The 19,301-nt window shown below is 42.4% G+C and overlaps 1 protein-coding gene across 1 annotated transcript; it reads left to right on the forward strand.

Moving 5' to 3' along the window:
- Nucleotides 1-14,805: 14,805 nt before the first annotated feature.
- LOC106653189 (zinc finger protein 613-like) lies at nt 14,806-16,866 on the forward strand. Its single transcript, XM_014372527.1, has 4 exons — nt 14,806-14,972; nt 15,058-15,169; nt 15,244-15,535; nt 16,673-16,866. Exons 1-4 carry the CDS (start codon nt 14,806-14,808, stop codon nt 16,864-16,866), a joined length of 765 nt encoding a protein of 254 aa, XP_014228013.1.
- The last annotated feature ends 2,435 nt before the right edge of the window (nt 16,867-19,301 follow it).

Raw genomic sequence — 19,301 nt, forward strand, 5'->3', positions numbered from 1 at the left:
TTATACATTTTTATATTCTAGTTGAATGTTCCGCATATGCCTCCCGCAGTAATACCCACAAGCGCCCTCCGTAAAACCCACGCACAAACACAAACATTCGTATACAGATCTCGAGGTGTACCTACACACGCGTCTGAAACAGTGACACGCGAGACGCATCCCGATAAGTCTGCGCGCGTTTTCTCTCTCATCTGATTGAACAAAATTTTCGACCGATGAAATATCGTTTTTCGCATTCACGTATCGATGTATACGCGCGGTAGTCGGTATACGACGAAACTTTCATGCTTCGCTTCGTCGGCTCAATGAAATTCAAAAGGTTTTCGGATCACCATGAATAAAGCACGAAGCCTTGATATTAAAAATTTTATTTATAAACACTGTTGAATAAAAACCTTAAATTAAATGCAGATATAATGTAAAATCTGGTATAGAAATTTCAGTAATCGATACAGAATTTTACTGGGGGTACATTTGCATGGAATCTTGATAATTGATGTATCAATACTGGTTAATTTTTTTTACTTAAACTGCACATAAAGTTATGAAAATTCAATCACATAAATTATTTTTAATGCAGAAATGAACGAGATGATTTAATTGTATACTCAAATTTAAGTATTTTGGTTAAAAATTAATGTATAGATGCCAATTAAAGCTAGCATTCACCACTAGATGGCGAGTGCCTTTATTTTTAAATCTGAAAGTGAAAAAGTAAAAACAATTGTATAAGTCAACAGTAATAAGTGCGGTAGAGAATGTTATTGTGAGAGTCACTTATAACGTTATTCTGCTATTAATTTTTATCGTTAGAAAAAATAATTTCACGATCATTATAATAATAAATCTTCGAACCGTCCGGACAAAATTTCCATTACAAACGGCGCATCTGTATCTGTCGTATGAATATTTAACTAAATGCATTCATTTAGTATCTCTATTTCGCGTCGAATGACGAATCGCGTAGGCGTACACTCATAGTACTAAGTGTGCAGTTATTATTTATTACACAGATTGTTGATACGCCCTCGGAAAACGAGATGGGATTCGAGCTGAATCTGAGAGCGAAAGAGAGAGAGACTATCAGCAGTGATATTAGTGTACCATAACTCACGGAGCTAATGGTGTGGCGCATCGCAGCTAATACGAGCGAGCAAGAGAGAGAGAAAAGTGTATTGCGCTTGACAGAAGAGGGGTGGGCGAAGAATAAGCACATACATGTATACTCGCACACGTATATATAACCGAACAGTAGAGTTTACATGAGCCGCGGAAAATATTGTTTTTCAAATCCCTCGCAGCCTGTGCAGGGCATTTTTGCTGCGTCATGAGAATCTGCACGACTCTTTTTCGAAAATTAGTGGAGCTCCGTGTTGGACATAATCGTTTGGGTATATCACGATCTCGACAAACTTTTAAAACGTACATGCGAAATTGATGTGATGCCGCAAAATTGAAGTAAAGTTGAAATGAAGATGTTTGCAAATTAGACATTGTCGCGTATTGAGTACCGAAAGATACCGTAGTACCTTTATGCCCTCAATGTTACTTTCCCATAGTGACTAGAGGAACTCGTTTACTCTAGTTCTTATGAGAAAGTAACATTGAGAACATAGAGGCGCTGTGGTATATCATTCCGCTACCCAAAAGCAACAGTAGTATATGCAAAGTGAAAAGCGTTAAGAGGAAAAGTGAGCAAACGCGCACAGAGCGAGTAAAAGCTGCTGCTGCTGCTGCTGCTATAGCTCGAGCCTGCCCGAGGTGCACGAGGGGAGAAAGGGAGAAAAGGAGATGAGCTCTATCTCGGGGATCATATAGGTGCGATAAGATTATGTCGGCAAACTGTCAAGACGGATCCCGCAGAGTTGGCGCGCAACGTGCGCAGCGACAGGATTTGCAGCAGCATCTAACAGCGTATAGCGATCCAGCAGCCTCATATATATAGCAACTATATATATAAGGTATTGATACGTGCAGCACTCGCTGCGCAGTGATATACGTATATGAAACCTGCTGTGACGTACTACGTTCAGAATGCATTTGCTCGACGACTTTTTCCGTCGTCTTTTTTATCCTTTTTTTTTATTTAGCAACGAGCAGGGATGAAAAGCGAGGGAAAAAGCGAAGAAAAGCTAAGATGCCCGAGAGCTTATATGCAAGCAATCCAGCTGACAGCTGCGCCGTGCCTGGAATATCCAATCGCACCGATTCACTGCGGCATTTTCCTTGTGTAAAAGAGCTGCGCTATATCTATCGTGGCTGCTACTTTAAGCCCAAAATAAGGCTCGCTCGTACAATACGTGTGACGCGCGGAGAGATTATGTTTTAATGTCGTGATCCGAACTATACTAATCGAATGAGTGCGCGAGCGAGCTCTCTGCAACATTTTCGACGATTACTTTTTTTTTTTACATTTTATTATTTTTTTTCTTGCTCTTGCGACTACAATGTGCCGCGCGTCGAGTCTCCGCAGCGAGGAAAGTAAAGGGGCGAGAAAGATAGAGCCTGTTTCACGTTGTCTGCGAATGAAACTATTGGACGAGCCGAGCCGTTGCCCTCGTTTTGCGAGCTCGTACATACATATAGATATATGCATGTATATAAACGTGCACTACGTATCATACTATCCTCTCTCTGGCGCGCGCTAGTCCGTTGTCTCTTTCTCTCTCTCATGCTCGCTCTCGCGTTTTCTCGTAAACTTTGCAGCTGCCAAGCTCAGCGATCGCTCGGTTGGAAGTAACGCGACTACTGCCTAGTGCCTACTACACGTCTCTCATCTCGATTTCTCTCTCTCTCTCTCTCTCCCAGTAGCACAGCAGCTCCCTGCATGCTGCACTCCCCGCGCATCTACCCCCTCGCCGCAGTCGTCGTCGTCATCCTCGTCATCGTCGTTCTCTCCTTTTTCTTCATGCTCCGCGTAGTCGTATTCTCTCTCTCGCACTTTTTTTAACTTCTTTTCCACAACTTCGAACCTGATTCCCACCTACGTCTATTGATTCCTTGAAGCTCGATTTTTATTTCCATATCCAAAATTTTTATCATGATATTACCGGTATTGTTACAAAAAACCTTAAATTTTATGCAGACTGTAAAGTCAAACGTTAAAATTAAAGTTACCGATAGTGTATTTGATTAAAAGCATGACTATTTATTTGTTTTTGTTGATAAAATATTAAAAAATGTATGAAAATTCAATCATAATTAAACTCTGCTTCCGCCGCTAGATGGCCAGTACCTTTATTTCAGTAAATTTGCAAGTGACAAAGTAAAAATAATTGTATAAGTCAAGACACGTTTACAATCAAATATTATTGAATTTGATCTCCCATTGTCGCGAACTTGCGCCGAACTAATGTGATTCTCAACAGTAACCCTTTTTTAAAAGAAACAATTTCTAGAGCGCGCGAGGCAGCATATGGCTCCTGGATAAAAATATCGAAGCATTTATCGTGTCCAACTTTTAAACTGCAGTTTTTTAAAATTCGCTCAAGAAGTCTTAATAATCGGAAAGTTTTAAAGATTTAAAAAGCGACTCCTCGGTCGGAGAAGTTTAGCTCCCCCCTGGCGGCAGCGGCAGCAGCAGCTTCTGGTGGTGCTGTAACTTTGGGGCCGAACTTGTGCGCGCAGATTAAATTTTTGAGCAAATTAAAAGGGACATTTTTGCGAGATTTCCCGTCGTAAAGATATTCGCCGTAACGCGAATGCAGTGGATGTTTTATATGAATAATAAATCCGCGCAAGCGCAAGCTGGGGGCAAGAGTTGAAGTTTCGTTTCTAATATATAAAGCCTCTGCAGTAGAGGAGAACGTTAAATTTGCAAATCCTTGGAGAGATTCTCTCTCTCTCTCTTCCCAGTTATAAGCTTCGTGATCCTCCGCATCGAAAACATTGCAATTTCAACGCGATAATAATCATCAAACGGCTCTTTATAATATATGTCTACGCCTAAAACCTTAATGTGTCTCCCACAATGATTTGGCCGAATGAAACGCGTGACGCGCGCGCGCGCGAACCGCAAATAATTCGAGCTCCAGACACAAGGGACGAACCGATCGATGAGATGCACGCCTATAGTGTCACAAAGGACGCTAATTGGAATCAACCCTCTTGAATTGCCGCGTTGGTCGCATACATAAATCGATCGTATACAATTCCAAACCCGCAAAGATCGTCTGCGCGCGTAAAACTTGAAAATCAAATTGGCCCCGCGTGTAATCTTGCGTACATACCAGCGCTGTAAATCGTAACAATTGATACACGCGCGTGTATCGTAACTTATTTGCACCGCGTAAAAGCTTCGCAACGACATCGTTTCGCGAGAAAATTTTAATATGCCCGCGCGGGCGGCAAAGTGTACCAAGAGTCCTATTCCGCGAGTACATCCGCAAATCCGCTCGATCGAAGAGTTGCAGTTGTCACACGAGATATATACGGGAGAAAGCCTCGTATATATACTTTCGCGAATGAAATCGCAGTAAGCATCGTCAGACCACCGCGGGATTCGGTGCAGAGCAGCAGCGCGTGCTTGCGCGCGCCACCGCCGCCGCTGCTACTGCGCCCACCCCTCGACCACCCCGTTCCTACATATGCCGGCGCGCGTTATATACATATAGCAGTATAGTAGTCGAGCGAGTATACTTGCCGAGGTATATATTACATCGTATATACAGCAACTACTACTATAGGCTTGTATGTAAGCGCCCCTCACCACCACCACCACCACCGCCAGCAGCAGGCGCGCGGGGCTCTTCGCTCTCGCACTGCGTGTCTGTGTCTGCCTGCCCTGTAGAACCGATGTTTCGCTCCGCCCCTTGTGTATAGCGCTTCGGCCTAGCCTGCTACGACTGTATACACAGATGCGTCTATGTATATGAGATAGTGCAGTATAGCGGAGCTCGACGCATGCACACACACGCGCACACCCAGGACCAACCTGCGTGAATGCATGTGCATCTATAACGGAACCGCTCGTAGGTATATACCGAGAGATAGATACATCGAGGCAAGTGCAATGCGTCTCTCGTCTCTATATATGGAAAGCTGTATGGGGCTTATGTATGGCTTCGAGGAATCCTTTCCTCCCTATGTATGCATTCGTATCGTATATACATATACGATGTATGCATTAGCAGATGCGTGAATTAATGGAGCTTTACGCCAAGTTATCGTATTATTGGATGCGTATTATTGGACGCGGCAGCTAGAGTTTGCCGAAGCCTAGTAGTAGCGAACGTCTTCGCAACTCGCTGCGGCTGAATTCAAATTATGACGAGTCGATGCAAGATCGTCCAATTTCGTCTCTTGTATCCACATTCGCGCGTTGCTCGTTGAATTGTATATCGAGCACGAGCCGACTATAAATTTCATTCGAAATGTAAAGCGTACGATAGGTCAAGAGAGAGATATACAACTTAATTTTCGAGTCGAGCGATCAAAAAGAAATAATACAGGGAGTCGTGAAGGAGCGCGAGTGGGGAAAGTAGTTCGAGGCTCACAGAACGTGCGGTCTATTTTACTGTGCGCGCGTATCACGAGAGGAAAAAAGAACGCGCAGGACGATGGACAAAGGTACATCGCCTGTTTACTCGTGTAGGTACATGTACGTCAATGTTCTGTATTATATTATATACACATGCCGACAAATGGGCGCAAAGCGCACAACGAGCCAGGGCTATAGCCCAGCGAGATCTCCATCAAAGCCAAGCCGAAGGAAACTTTGTGTGGCATACGTCTATAGAGGTATATAACGTGTATGTAAGGAAGCTCTCGTATTATACAATACGTGTATACGTACGGTTTGTATCACAGTACCAGTGCTCGAGTGGCGCTTCTATTCATTGGACTCGGGCCACGCGGGCGCCTTGCATGCGCGCCTAGTCTTGAAAGATGTTCCGAAAGACTAAGAGAAGAGAGAGAGAGGAGGATGCACGAAAAGCTGGCTAATGTAGACAACGAGCCGAGGCCGGCAATAGCTATGTACTAGAGAGATTCTAGCTGCGCTGCAAAGATGAATGTGGGCGTATGCGTGTATGTAGCTGCACTGTGTTATAGCCACGCAAAGCCAAAGTACACGCGTTGGAGAGGAGCGATGGGCTAAAAAGGACAGGTCGACATTAAGCTCCCGACAGTCCTCAGTTAGACGATGCTCGAGAGCGAGCAAGAGAGAGAGAGAGAGAGAGAGAAAGCATCGGGTATATATACTACTACTATACAGACAGAGAGTCAGAGAGCAATCTCACGAGCTAGGGCCGAGTTTCCTTTCATTAGTTGGAGTAGGCGCGAGGCAGCAGAGAGCGGTATATATACCAGTGTAGCATCATTCGAGCAGGGAGGCCAGGCTACACGCACACGTACACACAGAGAGCAAGCCGAGAGAAAGAGAGAGAGTAGTAGTAGCTTGAACCAACCAACCAACCAACCCAACCGACATTACTCGGGCTCTCTTTCTCTCTCTCTCTATCCCTCTATCGTCCCCCCCTTCATCTGCTCTGATCCACTCGTTCGTTGGCTCCTCATCTTGCGTGCGGTTGACTTGCTCTCAATGAATACAATGGCAACGAGGAGCCCAGTAGATCATATTCAATATGAAAACGGAAAATCAACGAGTTGCTACTCTCTTTCTCCCATCTCGCTTTTGCTTTCTCTCTCTCTCTCTCTCGCGCTCTCTCCCACCCTCCTCTGTATGGGCACGCGCGCGCGTCTGGAGCCTGCTTCCTCGTTCGTTTTCCGTCCGTATCAGCTTCGCTTATACACGTTACAGCATATATATGCGCGGCAGCAGCAGCAGCAGAGCTACATCATCGATATAGCGCGCCGAGCTTTCCACCCTCCCGACTTGCCTCTCGCTCTCTCGCCCCACTACCACCCGCGGGGCGCCCTTGCTGCTCTCTCTCTCGACCTCATCCTGCATTTGCAAATTCAGCTTGGCTAGCTCATGTATTCTATGATTAAGAGAGCTGCTGTATTCGTATATAGCGCATATATATACTGCGCCCTTGCCATGCCAGTGCAGTGTATACGTATACGCGAGCCGCCTTTTGTTAAAAAGGAAAAAAATACAGCAGCCATGAAAAAGTAACTCTTCTCTGCCTGCATAGCAAATCAACATATTTTCGATTTATTACTAGCTGCTTCATGTGCAGATTTCATTGAATATTTTGCATGCCCAGGCGCCGGGCTCCTATATACACATACCGCTTACACATACACTGCTCTCCGCGTCGAATTGAATTGCTATTTGCCATTTGCGTTCGCATTCGAGTTTCCGATTGCAAAAGTTCCACGCCAATCCATCATTTCTTCGATCAGTACGCATTATGTAGCGATGCGGTATATTAGTGGCCACTATGAGTTTTCACAATTATTTCGTCCGAAAATTGAGAAAGCCACCTCAGCCGAAATGTGTATTACATATATCAGATTCGCGATCGATCTTCTGCATCGCAATTCGCTAATTCAACCTGCGCCCCTCATATTATCATCCGATTCGGTGCGGACTCTTTTGTGTATATGCATGCGTTAGGATATACACAGCCACAAATACATAGACATGAGGAGAGCTCGGATACATATAGGCAGGAAAGGCTTTGAAAGTCAAACATGATCGCGCGGCACAGAAGCATGTGCAAACGCAGAGCCCATATAGCTTCGTCGCTTTGAGAAATCGATCGGCTTTCAAAGTCTCGAGAGCGGTGCGCGTCTAAATACACGGTGAGCGGATTATGCTTCCATATTCGCGCAGGATCCTGTGTGTGCCCAGTACCAGCTCGCAGCCCACGCACACACATACGTATATATATACCGCGTATACAGAGGCCCGCGTAGCTGCAAAGTGACGCAGAGCAGTCGAAATGCAGAATGAATCAACTGTTAAGGACTTATCCGGATTATGATTTCCCCGCGACAAGCACGAACACTCGCACACTGGAAGCGGAGCGCGTTATGCCGCGCCAACGCTGCCGCTCTCACCCCCGCGGCACGTATATATCTTTTATATAGTTGGTGTAGTAGTATATATAGCAGATAAATATGTATATAATACACGAGTTGAGAGCGGTACGTAGGAACGAGGCGTGGAGCGTACTTATAACGAGACGGCAGCAGCAGCAGCCGCAAAGTGCGACAAAATACATATACAATTGCTTGCGCACACCCGCACAGCAGTTCGTGTGGATTCTCGTATATCCACTTGCCACGGCACAAAAGCCAATGTTACGCGCTCGATTCGCATCGAACCCCATACAGCATATAGAAAAGCTATATACTCTTCTCTCTTGCTCGCTCGTGTCCCTTTCGTTCCTCTTTCTCTCACTCTCTTTCAACGCAAGCAAAGCACTTTATACTTTTTACATCGATCCATCGCGATGGCTATGTTTTTATGCGTCTTATTGTTCTCTGCTGTACTTGAAAGAATTTGATAGGATGTATTTACTTATATCAATATTGTAATTATTATCCTTTTGTTACGAGTCTACTCTTCATTTCGATTTGTCAATAAGCTCGAGTGGTACTTGGTTCTGTTGTCAGACTTACAACTTGTGTATGCGTACTCTTCATTTCAACTTTTATCTTTTTTTTTTTTATTTTTAAATTAAAAATTATTTTCTCGGTGAACTGAAAGATAAAATTTTACGTTATTTTGAAAGTTTTATCTATCTCTGAGTTATTTTTAGAAGTTTTTATTTTCTTTAAAATATCCAGAAGTATTCCACGAACATAATGCATTCGGATTATTCATCTGGCGCAGTAAGTCTTGACGCGAAAAGATGGGGAGGCATCCATTTCTCAAGCTCGCAGGTACAATATCAGCTGCGCGGGGGCGCAAGAGGGTCAAATGGAAAATACTCGTTCGGGTCGCTTGGGTGAATGAAAAGTTCTTCGTTCTTTTTTCCATGTCTCGTCAAAGAGACCAGATACGGTCTGCGCGCAGTTATATACACGTACACACAGACACACTCTCAGGCTTCTGGCATTGCTCCGCAGAGATGAAAACAGCAAAAGAGAATGGAGGTAATCATTCCCAGAGTCTCCGTATATATATGCGCGAAACGAAGTAGTCGTAGTAGTAGCAACGGCAGACGAGTAGAGAGAGAAAGAGAGGAGAGAGAGCAAGGGAATGACACCGGAATCAGCAGAAGAAAACAGGAAGGGCCAGGGCTGGGAGATGAGCGGAAAGTCGAGAGACATTAGAGTGTACTCTCTTTTCTTCAAAAGGTAGCGAGAGAGAGAGAGAAAGAGAGAAAGAGAGGCAGAGGCTTCTCTTCTTTGCCCGAGCTACTGACTTTGCTTGGCCCTGCGTATATCCGCGAAACTTGAAAGAGAGCAAGCCAACCTCTTGCCTTTCGAAGCTTTTATATATACATTCGAAACGAGCGCCCGACGAAACTGAAAAAAAGTAAAGAGTAAAAGAAAAAATAAAGGAAAAAAAATGACGAGCTGCTGGTTCCGTTTCTGTAATTAGCCCCTGTGATTTGTTCTTCAATGTTTTTGCACATCGCTGGTCTGACGTGCTCTAGAAAAACGTGCGATTCTCCGAGTATATATAGCTTTTTCAGCGGAGCTGCAGTGTCAAACGTAGTTCTTTATGTACTCTACCCAGGACCCCGATGAAAGGATTTTTTGACAATCGTGATGGGGCACGAGTTGATACTGCAAAAAAGAAGAGATGGCGAAATTTTTCAGATTTAGATGAATTTAAAAAAGACTACAGGTAGCTCTGCATGAGGAGATTTTAGAAAAGTTCTTCTAAAGCAAAGATAATTCATCGCGTTTGTGAGCAAATAAAACCGGTGAAAACGGCGAGAGTTCTCGCGCGCACTCGTTCTCCAACATTGTTTTCACGAGGTCTGCGATCAAGTCCATCGAGTTCTCAAAGTTTGCACAATTATCATCCGAGAAAAATTCCATCATTTTTGACTAAAATCATGGTTGGCGGTGATGGTGGAGTCGAGCATACATCCGCCGCGATTCGCGCGTATTAAAACCCTCGCGTATGGTAGCAGCGGGAGGCCAATTTTCTCGCCACTCGAGCGAGCTGCCCTGTTAGCGAAAAAAAACAGAAATAAAATGAAGAAAAAACTCGAGCTCGTGCTTCGGACAAAAGACCACGTGCTCGTGTGCATCTAGAAGAGTCGCGGAGGCAACTATACTACCGCACGATACGCGCGTACATATAGCTCGCATTACTCGGCTTCTTCTACTTCAGAAATAATCCACAGTGTATATACGCTGTTGCATTACGGGAGCAGAGCCCACGTGTACATAGTGTACACAGTCGTTGTAATCTGCTTTTTGCTCCTCTTTGCTACTCAGCGCGGCGCAAATTCGCTGCTGCTGCTGCTGCCACGATGACCCTCGAGATCCTCGAACGCGATACCGCCGCACACGCGCGGAGAATGGCGCGCGCGCGCAAAGCTAAAGTATATTATAGATATGTGTGTACGTATACGGCGACGTACACCACGGATACGTGCATGTGCAGGATGCTGATTCGCTACTCTTGGCTCGACACCACCATGTGCGTATGTGTAGACATATATATCGTATATGCACGAGGTGCTCGTGACGAGCGCCAACTCGAGACTCGTCGTCGTACATGTATGTAGTGAAGAGTCAAAAGGGCCAGCACTGCACTGCTCCTTTACTCTGGAATTCTCGTCCCGGCTGTGGAATGCTGCAAAGCTGCTGCTGCGGCTGCTTCTCAAGTTGGCAAGCAGCGATACTCGAAAGCTCCGCTACGCTGCTGTGGAGCATCTCTGCCGCGCGCGCGCTCGTCCTCTCCACGTATACTTGTTCCAGTACCTTGTCTGCAAGCTTTTTCTACGAGCACAACTCTCTATCTCTCTCTCTTTCTCTTGCTGTTGGTGAATAATTTTCTCACGTAAGCGACTAGCAGTTTTGGGAAATCCTCAGACAGTTAGGCTTGTGCATTATAGCCGTCTGTCTTTTCACTCACTCTCTGCATGCACGTATAGAGAAGCTTGCGCGAGCAACGATGCTCACTTTTCCTCATTCGAGTATGCGCTGCCGTGAGTTTATAATACAGGCATGCGTGCAGGCTGCGCTGCGAGAACTACCCTCGTTGTTACAACTCCACTTTCAATGATACTTGTCGTATTTATTTTCATTTCAACTTGTACGAGAGCGAGAGCTTTGAAGCGCGCTCCAACGACGGCCTTAGCTTTACATATATATTTCAAAATTACCAGTTCTACTCGTTCGACGCGCGCTCGACATTAACATGTCATTTGTGTGTACTTTGAGAGAACGTGCAACGGCGATGTATGCCCAGAAGCTGAGAAAGGATCGATTTCAGGGAATAAAGAAAGGGATCGAAAGAAGACATTATGCATGTAAAGTACTTTTACAATGTGCAAAAAAGTCATCTTGTAAGTCTAAAAATGCTTTTGATGTTTTCCAGCACTTTTTCATTCTCGTTCCTTTGTTTCTATGCGTGGTAAGTTTTACATATAAATAAAATACCTAGAGTGGTACTGTTTCAATGCTCATTTTATAAGGTATACTTACAATTATAATGTATACTTAACCACTTTTTTGCCTCCTTGACATTTTGAGTCTGTGTCAAAGGAATTGATTTATTTTGGTATTAAAAATAAACAAAATAATAATAATTCTGTTTCTGTAAATTCAGATAATGAAAGTAGAGTAACTGATACTGAATTAGTACTTTTACAACATATTTACGTTGAAAATTAAAATTTTAATAATGATACAGGTGTCGCGTTGTTATTTAAAAAATTCATGAAAATTAAATCATAATTGCAGCCGACCTCCACCGCTAGATGGCAAATACCTTTTTCTGTAAATCTGCAAGTGGTAAAGTCGAAATAATTATATAAGTCAAACCCGGTATTAATTTTATTATGTTTATTTATATTAATTTATATTTATTTTATTATTATTATTATGTTTATTTATTGTTTGTGAAAAAAAATGTGAGATTGAATATAAAAGCGCTAGTTCCTATTTTAACGCCACGTAGCCTTGCGTAGCAACTTACAGCTTTTCGGTAGGCAAAGCTCATGGGTGCCCGATTAGCCAAAGCTCATTGGCACTGCTTGTTCATGGGCTGTAGCACCTGTAGGGCAGAGAAAGTACAGTGCCCGAACAAAAGGTAGTAACTATCATGTTTTTAACGTATACAATTGTTTAATCGTTGCATTAGTGGTACCTTTATAATGTATCATTTTCGTTATTTTTGCATGTTCGATCGGCACTGCGTGCACGATAAGGTAAGGCGATGACAATAATAAACAGCTCATCAATTCGTCCCTATAAATTTACGTAAAAACTCTTGCGTACTAGTTACGAGTCCAATTATTTTAATTTCTGACTCGTGCACAATATAACGATCTCCAACTAGAATGGTTTTTGTCAATTGTATAAAGTAATCACTGCGGTGATGTTTTGTCGAATGCTCAAGTTCGAAACTCAAAGAGTCGTCATCAAGTAGCATATGAAATCTTCAAGGATTTCCTGTATTTCAGGTTGGATACAGAGTAGGCGCAGTAAACTGTACGAAGAGAGCAAGAGAGTCGCTCTCGGCCCTAGATTTGCTGGCAGCACTCCGTACTTGCACTTGCTCTCTCTTTCTCTCTCTCGTTCCCCTCCATGCGCGTCCTTTATCGTTACTCGCTCGTTCGCACTCAAAGCTAGCGTTTGTGTGTGTATATGAGTTGCAACGTGTTTACGCGACGTGCTAGCAGTCGCAAATATAATTACTGGCGTTTAAGCCAGGGCTATTGTGTCGATCGAACGCTTGACTCGTTTTAGCAGCGACCCGCTATTGCACTCGGCTCGATGCTGTATACACGCATTGTTCTCACTTTCTGCGGCGTTGCTCGATGCAATTGATGTTTATATCGTATGTGTGTGTGTGTGTACTCGTATAGGCCGCAGCAGTTTGGGCGCCACAGAAAGAGTCGGCGGCGGTGGCGACGGCACTCCGCGCGTACCTATATGAAAGCCCGATTCATTTGGTCCTTGAGCTTTCGAGCGTACCGAAACGTTATATAGCGCAGTCAGCGTCGCGCGAAGACATTAATACATACGAGCGAGTTGCGGGTCGTTTGCAAATCGATCTCCGGACAAAACCGAGGATCCGTTGTTGTGCCCTAAGAGTCGATTAATATCGATACGTATATTATACCACGCACAATCACACGTGCAGCTCCACCGTGGGCCTTTTGTTTTACGTGCTCTCAACCGAAGAACCTACTCCTAAGAATGTGATCGGTACAATACCCTTTTCACCTTTTCTTCTCTCGCACTCTCTTTCTCCTTCATTCACTTTTTCTCTCTTCATAACTTTGGATTTCACAGTTGTTTTTGACGAACGTACACCGAGTAATGATCGGCTTATTGTCTAATCGTCGAGTTCTACTCAGTACTTATCAAAACTGATTGAAAAATTTTAATGAGATCTTATTTCATAAAAAATCAGTACAAATGATATTCAAAAAATCGTTTTTAAGCCCATCACCGCATCTTCAACATTAAGAAATTTCCAACTTATGTTGCTTATACTCTACGGTCAATTACTTATACAATTATTTTGAATTTCCACTTGCAGATTTACAGGTAGAGGTACGATCGCCTTCTAGTGGCGAAGGCAATTCGAATGGAAGAAGCAATTGGAATTAAAGCTAATCAGTTTTTAATTTTTATATCGCGATCGAACATACATTTTTGGATTTTCAGATTGGAAAATTATTGCTGTATGTGAATCGGATAGTATTGGCAATATATTGGTATTAAGTGTGATTTTTCTCACGTTCTTAAACAAAGCCATGGACTAACCAAGCTCGTGCTTTGACTACTTGATGAGGTTTTCTTATTTCTTTTTTTTTGTCGTACGTGCGCGAATACGACCGTACTCGCTGCTCGGCGCCGTAAGTTCGATCAGTCAAGGAGCTCAAATAATGTCCTGCGGATCGCGACGCACCAACGCGAAACGTATACACGCGCTCACGCACAGGCACTTGACTGTTGGTACTCCGCTGCAATCATCCATGGCAATTTGAATGCGTTGACTGCGCCCGAGAAAGCGCCTCTCATAAAGCTTCAATGGGTTTCGGCTCGCTCGGCGGGAGATGCTTCGCGGCGTGACCTCGCGTCGCAAATTTGATCACGAAAGTAGTATAAAAAAGTAAGTACTCGACTACCCGTCGTACGCACGCCAGACGCGTGCACAGAGTGCGCCACTATAACAAAATGTGCGTCAAAGTACCCTGCACTCTCTGTCTATCTGTATCGTTAATTTCGTTACGAATGCGAGCTGCACTTCGGTCTGCGCGGGGGGCAGGGGGTGAAACGTTTTAAGCCAGAGCCTAAAAGAAACGAGCGTTTGTATCGCGTGGGTGGTTACCATCTCATCTACGAATATCATTCTTTCGATTTGTTGTTCTACTAGCTTTTTATAAATGTGCTTGGAAACTCGTAGAATTATTTTTTAATTTTTCCGTAACAATTTATCATTGGAAAAATCTTTACTATTCGTAGCACATAAAATGCACAAAGTAATTTCCTTAATGACACAATTAAAGTAACTAAGTTTTGCACCATAAACACTGTTTACTTTGAAATTTCATGACATGATTTGTGAATATGATTAAATTTAATTTAAACTAAACGAATAGACTGACGAAGAACATAGAACTGTACTCGCTATTTTTTAAAAAGCTGTGTCTATCCGAAGGGCACCTGCAGCTTATGCGCGATCGTACTTTCTTCGTATTGCCTTATGCGTAGCGTAGCGCTATCATAGCAAACATTGCGTTGGGCGACATGCGGAGATATTCTGAATGTCACGTACGAAGTAAACAACAGAACGAGCATACAGCTCTCAGTGATCTTTGCCAGTTTTCCTGTGTAGTTTGCTCGATCAGCACAGATATATTAGTGGTTAACGAAATTCCAATTGAGGAAGATGGAATGCAGTGGTTTATTCAACTGTAGGGTCAGGTAATTTTCATTTCATGAAAATGAAATTTTAAAAATATTACAAAGTAACACTTAATATTATTGAAATTATTCCAGAGCGAAAGAGAAGCCTAATAATGTATCCATCATTGAAAATGATCGTGAAATGATTGACGAGAAACCGGATCTTAAAAATGTCCAACCTTTACCATTTCCGCCAAAAAATGCAGTAAGTGTTTACACATAATATGTAAGTGATGTTGTTTTTTAAGAAATTTTTAACATAAATTTGATTTTCATTAGACTTATACATTTCGGAAATGTAAAGAAAATTCTAAAAGTGAACTCTATAACGAAGTGAAAATAGTATTTGAATGTGAAGATGTGAAGCCTAAAAAGGATTTATTATTGGCTAAAAAAGTTGATGATGATTTTGAATATCATTTGCAGAATGTACAACATGATGATGGTTATAAAAGTCAGAATACAATTAAAGTAGAACCCGTGGGGGAAGTGAAGCAGGAATTTGTTGGTAACGTAGTAGAAGAATTGAGTTTGGATTTTGACTGTGAACTTGGCAAGCAAAATAAAAGAAGTAAAATAACAACCAATTGTAACAACGAACATAACCTCAAAACACACATCGCTACTATACATAATCATACGATCCACGATGGAAAGAAATGTGCAAATAGTAGTAATCTGAGTAGGCATGTCAAATCTTTACATCATTGCATTACTCACGCATGTGCTATACGCGGCGAGACATTTTCACAAAAAAGTATTCCGAAAATCCACAATGATACAGTGCACAAAGGTGTCAAACATGTATGCGATATGTGTGGAAAGTCATTCAAACAAAAGAGCCATCTCAAAATCCACATCGATACAGTGCACAAAGGTGTCAAATATGCATGCGGTGTGTGTGAAAAGACATTCGCACAAAAAGGCTATCTCAAAATCCACATCGATACAGTTCACAATGGTGTATCTCATGCATGTAATGTGTGTGGAAAGTCATTCACACTAAGGAGCAGTCTCAAAACCCACATCGATACAGTACACAATGGTGTATCTCATGTATGTGATGTGTGTGAAAAGACATTCACACAAAAAGGCTATCTCAAAATCCACATCGATACAGTGCACAAAGGTATCAAACATGTATGTGATATGTGTGGAAAGCTATTCAAACAAAAGAGCCATCTCAAAATCCACATCGATACAGCGCACAAAGGTGTCAAATATGCATGTGATGTATGTGGAAAGACATTCACACAAAAAAGTAGTCTCAAGACCCACGTAGATATGGTGCATATAGGTACTAAACATGCATGTGATGTGTGTGAAGAGAAATTCTCATATAAGATAAATCTCAAAGAACACATTGATATGGTGCACAAAGGTGTCAAACATGCATGTGATGCGTGTGAAATGAAATTCTTATACAAGAGTGGTCTGAAAACTCATATTGATACAGTGCACAAAGGTGTCATACATGTATGTGATGTGTGTGAAAAGACATTCACACGAAAAAGTAGTCTCAAAATCCACATCGATACAGTGCACAAAGGTGTCAAATATGTATGTGATGTATGTGGAAAGACATTCACACAAAAAAGTAGTCTCAAGACCCACGTCGATACGGTGCATATAGGTACTAAACATGCATGTGATGTGTGTGAAGAGAAATTCTCGTACAAGAGTTTTCTAAAAATTCATATTGATACAGTGCACAAAGGTGTCAAACATGTATGTGATGTGTGTGAAAAGACATTCAAACAAAAAGGCCATCTCAAAATTCACATTGATACAGTGCACAAAGGTGTCAAATATGCATGTGATGTATGTGGAAAGACATTCACACAAAAAAGTAGTCTCAAGACCCACGTCGATACGGTGCATATCGGTACTAAACATGCATGAGATGTGGGTTAAGAGAAATTCTCATATAAGAAAAATCTCAAAGAACACATTGAAATGGTGCACAAAGGTGTTAATCATGCATGTGATGCGTGTGAAATGAAATTTTCGTACAAGAGTGTTCTAAAAACTCATATTGATACAGTGCACCAAGGTGTCAAACATGTACGTGATATGTGTGAAAAGACATTCTCTCAGAAAGGTTATTTCAAAATCAACGTCAATAAAGTACACAATAATGTCACATCTACATGCGATTTATATGGGAAAGTAAGTCACAAGTGAGTGTTATCTCATAAATGCGACAGGTTTTTGAGAGAAAAGGTACTTCAAATGGACACATAAAATCAGTGAATGCTCAGGCTACCTGAAATTCCAAATCTAGATGTGGTGCAAACATATAGCACTTACACATGCGATACATGCAAAAAAATACCCTAATCAAAGACCACTTTGATTCAACCACTCATACGTTATGTTTTAATGAATGTATGAATGTATATCTTATCTTGTTATGTAAAAACAATGTTTAAGTTTTGCAAAAGTTAATAAATTTTTTAAAGAAAATGAAACATAATATCAATTGAATTTTCCTTTGAATTATGCTGTAATCTCTCGTTTCCCAGAAAAAAAAAACATAATTACACCCGTTGTATAAAGTATTATTATAGTACAAGAACTTAAATATGGCAGCAAAAATACGATTTTTATTTTAGAGGGTTTAAAAACTAATAAAATATTCAACCCATTAAGTTAATGTTATAACGCCAGTCACTTTTCAGCGTACTTGGCTAGCTCTAAATTCTGTAAGCTTTAGTTTTACGAATCACTTACGTCCTTCAGAACCTTAAAAAAAATGATATCAGGACCGTTAATGTTAATGTTGCTTCATCTCATTTTGGATTGAGTTAAAAGTATCTCGATCATAAGCCGTTTCAAGCGGTTTCAATTTTCGATCCATCACTTTTTTATTTTTCATAAATAAATAATAAGTAAAAAATAATATAAAAAATGAAAAGATCTTCCGCGAATAGTCTGGTGTAGGAATTGCGTGCAGTACTTGGATAACACGGAACGCCCTGATTACACGCCGACAATAATACGCTGAATCGTCGTTACGAGCACACGCTAGACGCTTTTACACAATTTTACGCCTTGCCCTCCGCGGGCTGCAAGGAAAATACAGAAACACGCGCAATCGAAGCTTTTCACTCGTCGCTGCCGGCCGTAATAATAGTTCCGTTCTTGCAGAGCTAATGGCTCTCTTTCTCTCCCATACGAGTTTGGCAAACAACTTCTTCGTATTTTTGCTGCTCTCGCGGCGCTGCAAACGCAGCTTACATGATAATATCGAGCTGTCGAAATTATTTCATTTAGTCGTGCAGCAAGTACTACTCCCTCATTATCCACCTACTACTACTACTACTACTACTGCCCCTTGCAGCATACATACCGTTCGTTGCGTTTTTGCCCTTTGTCCGCGCGACGTAGCAATTAACCATTTATGCTTCTTATGAGTACGTTCAGCCATGGAAAACAAAATAAGCCCTCGTGTCATGGACTTTTATAAATCGCGACATGCGTGCACCATAGTTTTATGCTTGTATTTATATCACCGCGTGCAACGGCAACTTCGTGACTGTTGTCTAGTGCCACTTGAACGTAATCAATATATAAACACACATCTGGTCGGCCTGTAGTGTGTCTACCATGGATTCGAGGATCTTCGAGTGGTAACAGGTGTGACGTCGACATCGTCGTCGTCGCTGCGATGTGTTTTGGGTATTTGACAACTCTCTTGACTGTTGCTTGCGTTTGCTTGTGTGTGCGTACTACGCGCGCTAAACGGCGATGCGCGCCATGCTGCATCGTATAAGGTCATTTTCAACTTGTCTGAGCATTTGAGCACGAGGCAAGGGTTCAATTTGGTTATTAAATCACTCACGTTTGTAGTATGTACATACTTTATAATCGTAATCGACTTGTGCGCGCGGAGTACTCGTCGAGTCGACGATTTATAACGCCAAGTGTATTGCGAGTCAAGCAAGTGAAGTTTCGTTTTGTCGCGATTGCGTTACCGATTATGCTGCCCCCCGCGTGAGGACGAAAGACTCGAACTGCGAGGATGGAAAGGTCATTGATGTCTAGCAAGTGTACTTCACCTCCCTACACGAAGTACATAATACAGTATACGCATATATCGACAGGTCGTTATCTACAGTGCAAATAAGACACTAATACGGAGACTAAAAGAGCTAGGTGCGCGGAGGGAAGGGGCTATAATCAGGTTATAGCTTCACGCATGGGATATGCGAGTCTTGTCTAGGTACGCGCGGTATAGTACAGTACCGGACAAGCGAGGTATATAGCTGGGCAATCGACCTGGCGAGGCGCGCATTGCAGGCGGCTCGGTCACGCGTACCTTATATGCACACATC

The sequence above is a fragment of the Trichogramma pretiosum genome, unplaced genomic scaffold (assembly GCF_000599845.2).
Source record: "Trichogramma pretiosum strain Unisexual culture from Peru unplaced genomic scaffold, Tpre_2.0 scaffold1, whole genome shotgun sequence".
Classification (NCBI taxonomy): Eukaryota; Metazoa; Arthropoda; class Insecta; order Hymenoptera; family Trichogrammatidae; genus Trichogramma; species Trichogramma pretiosum.

Coding starts and splice junctions, on each gene's coding strand:
- LOC106653189 (XM_014372527.1), top strand. CDS start 14,806: ATGCGGAGATATTCTGAATGTCACGTACGAAGTAAACAACAGAACGAG. Junction 14,973..15,057: donor ATGCAGTGGTTTATTCAACT/GTAGGGTCAGGT, acceptor AAATTATTCCAG/AGCGAAAGAGAAGCCTAATA. Junction 15,170..15,243: donor CATTTCCGCCAAAAAATGCA/GTAAGTGTTTAC, acceptor GATTTTCATTAG/ACTTATACATTTCGGAAATG.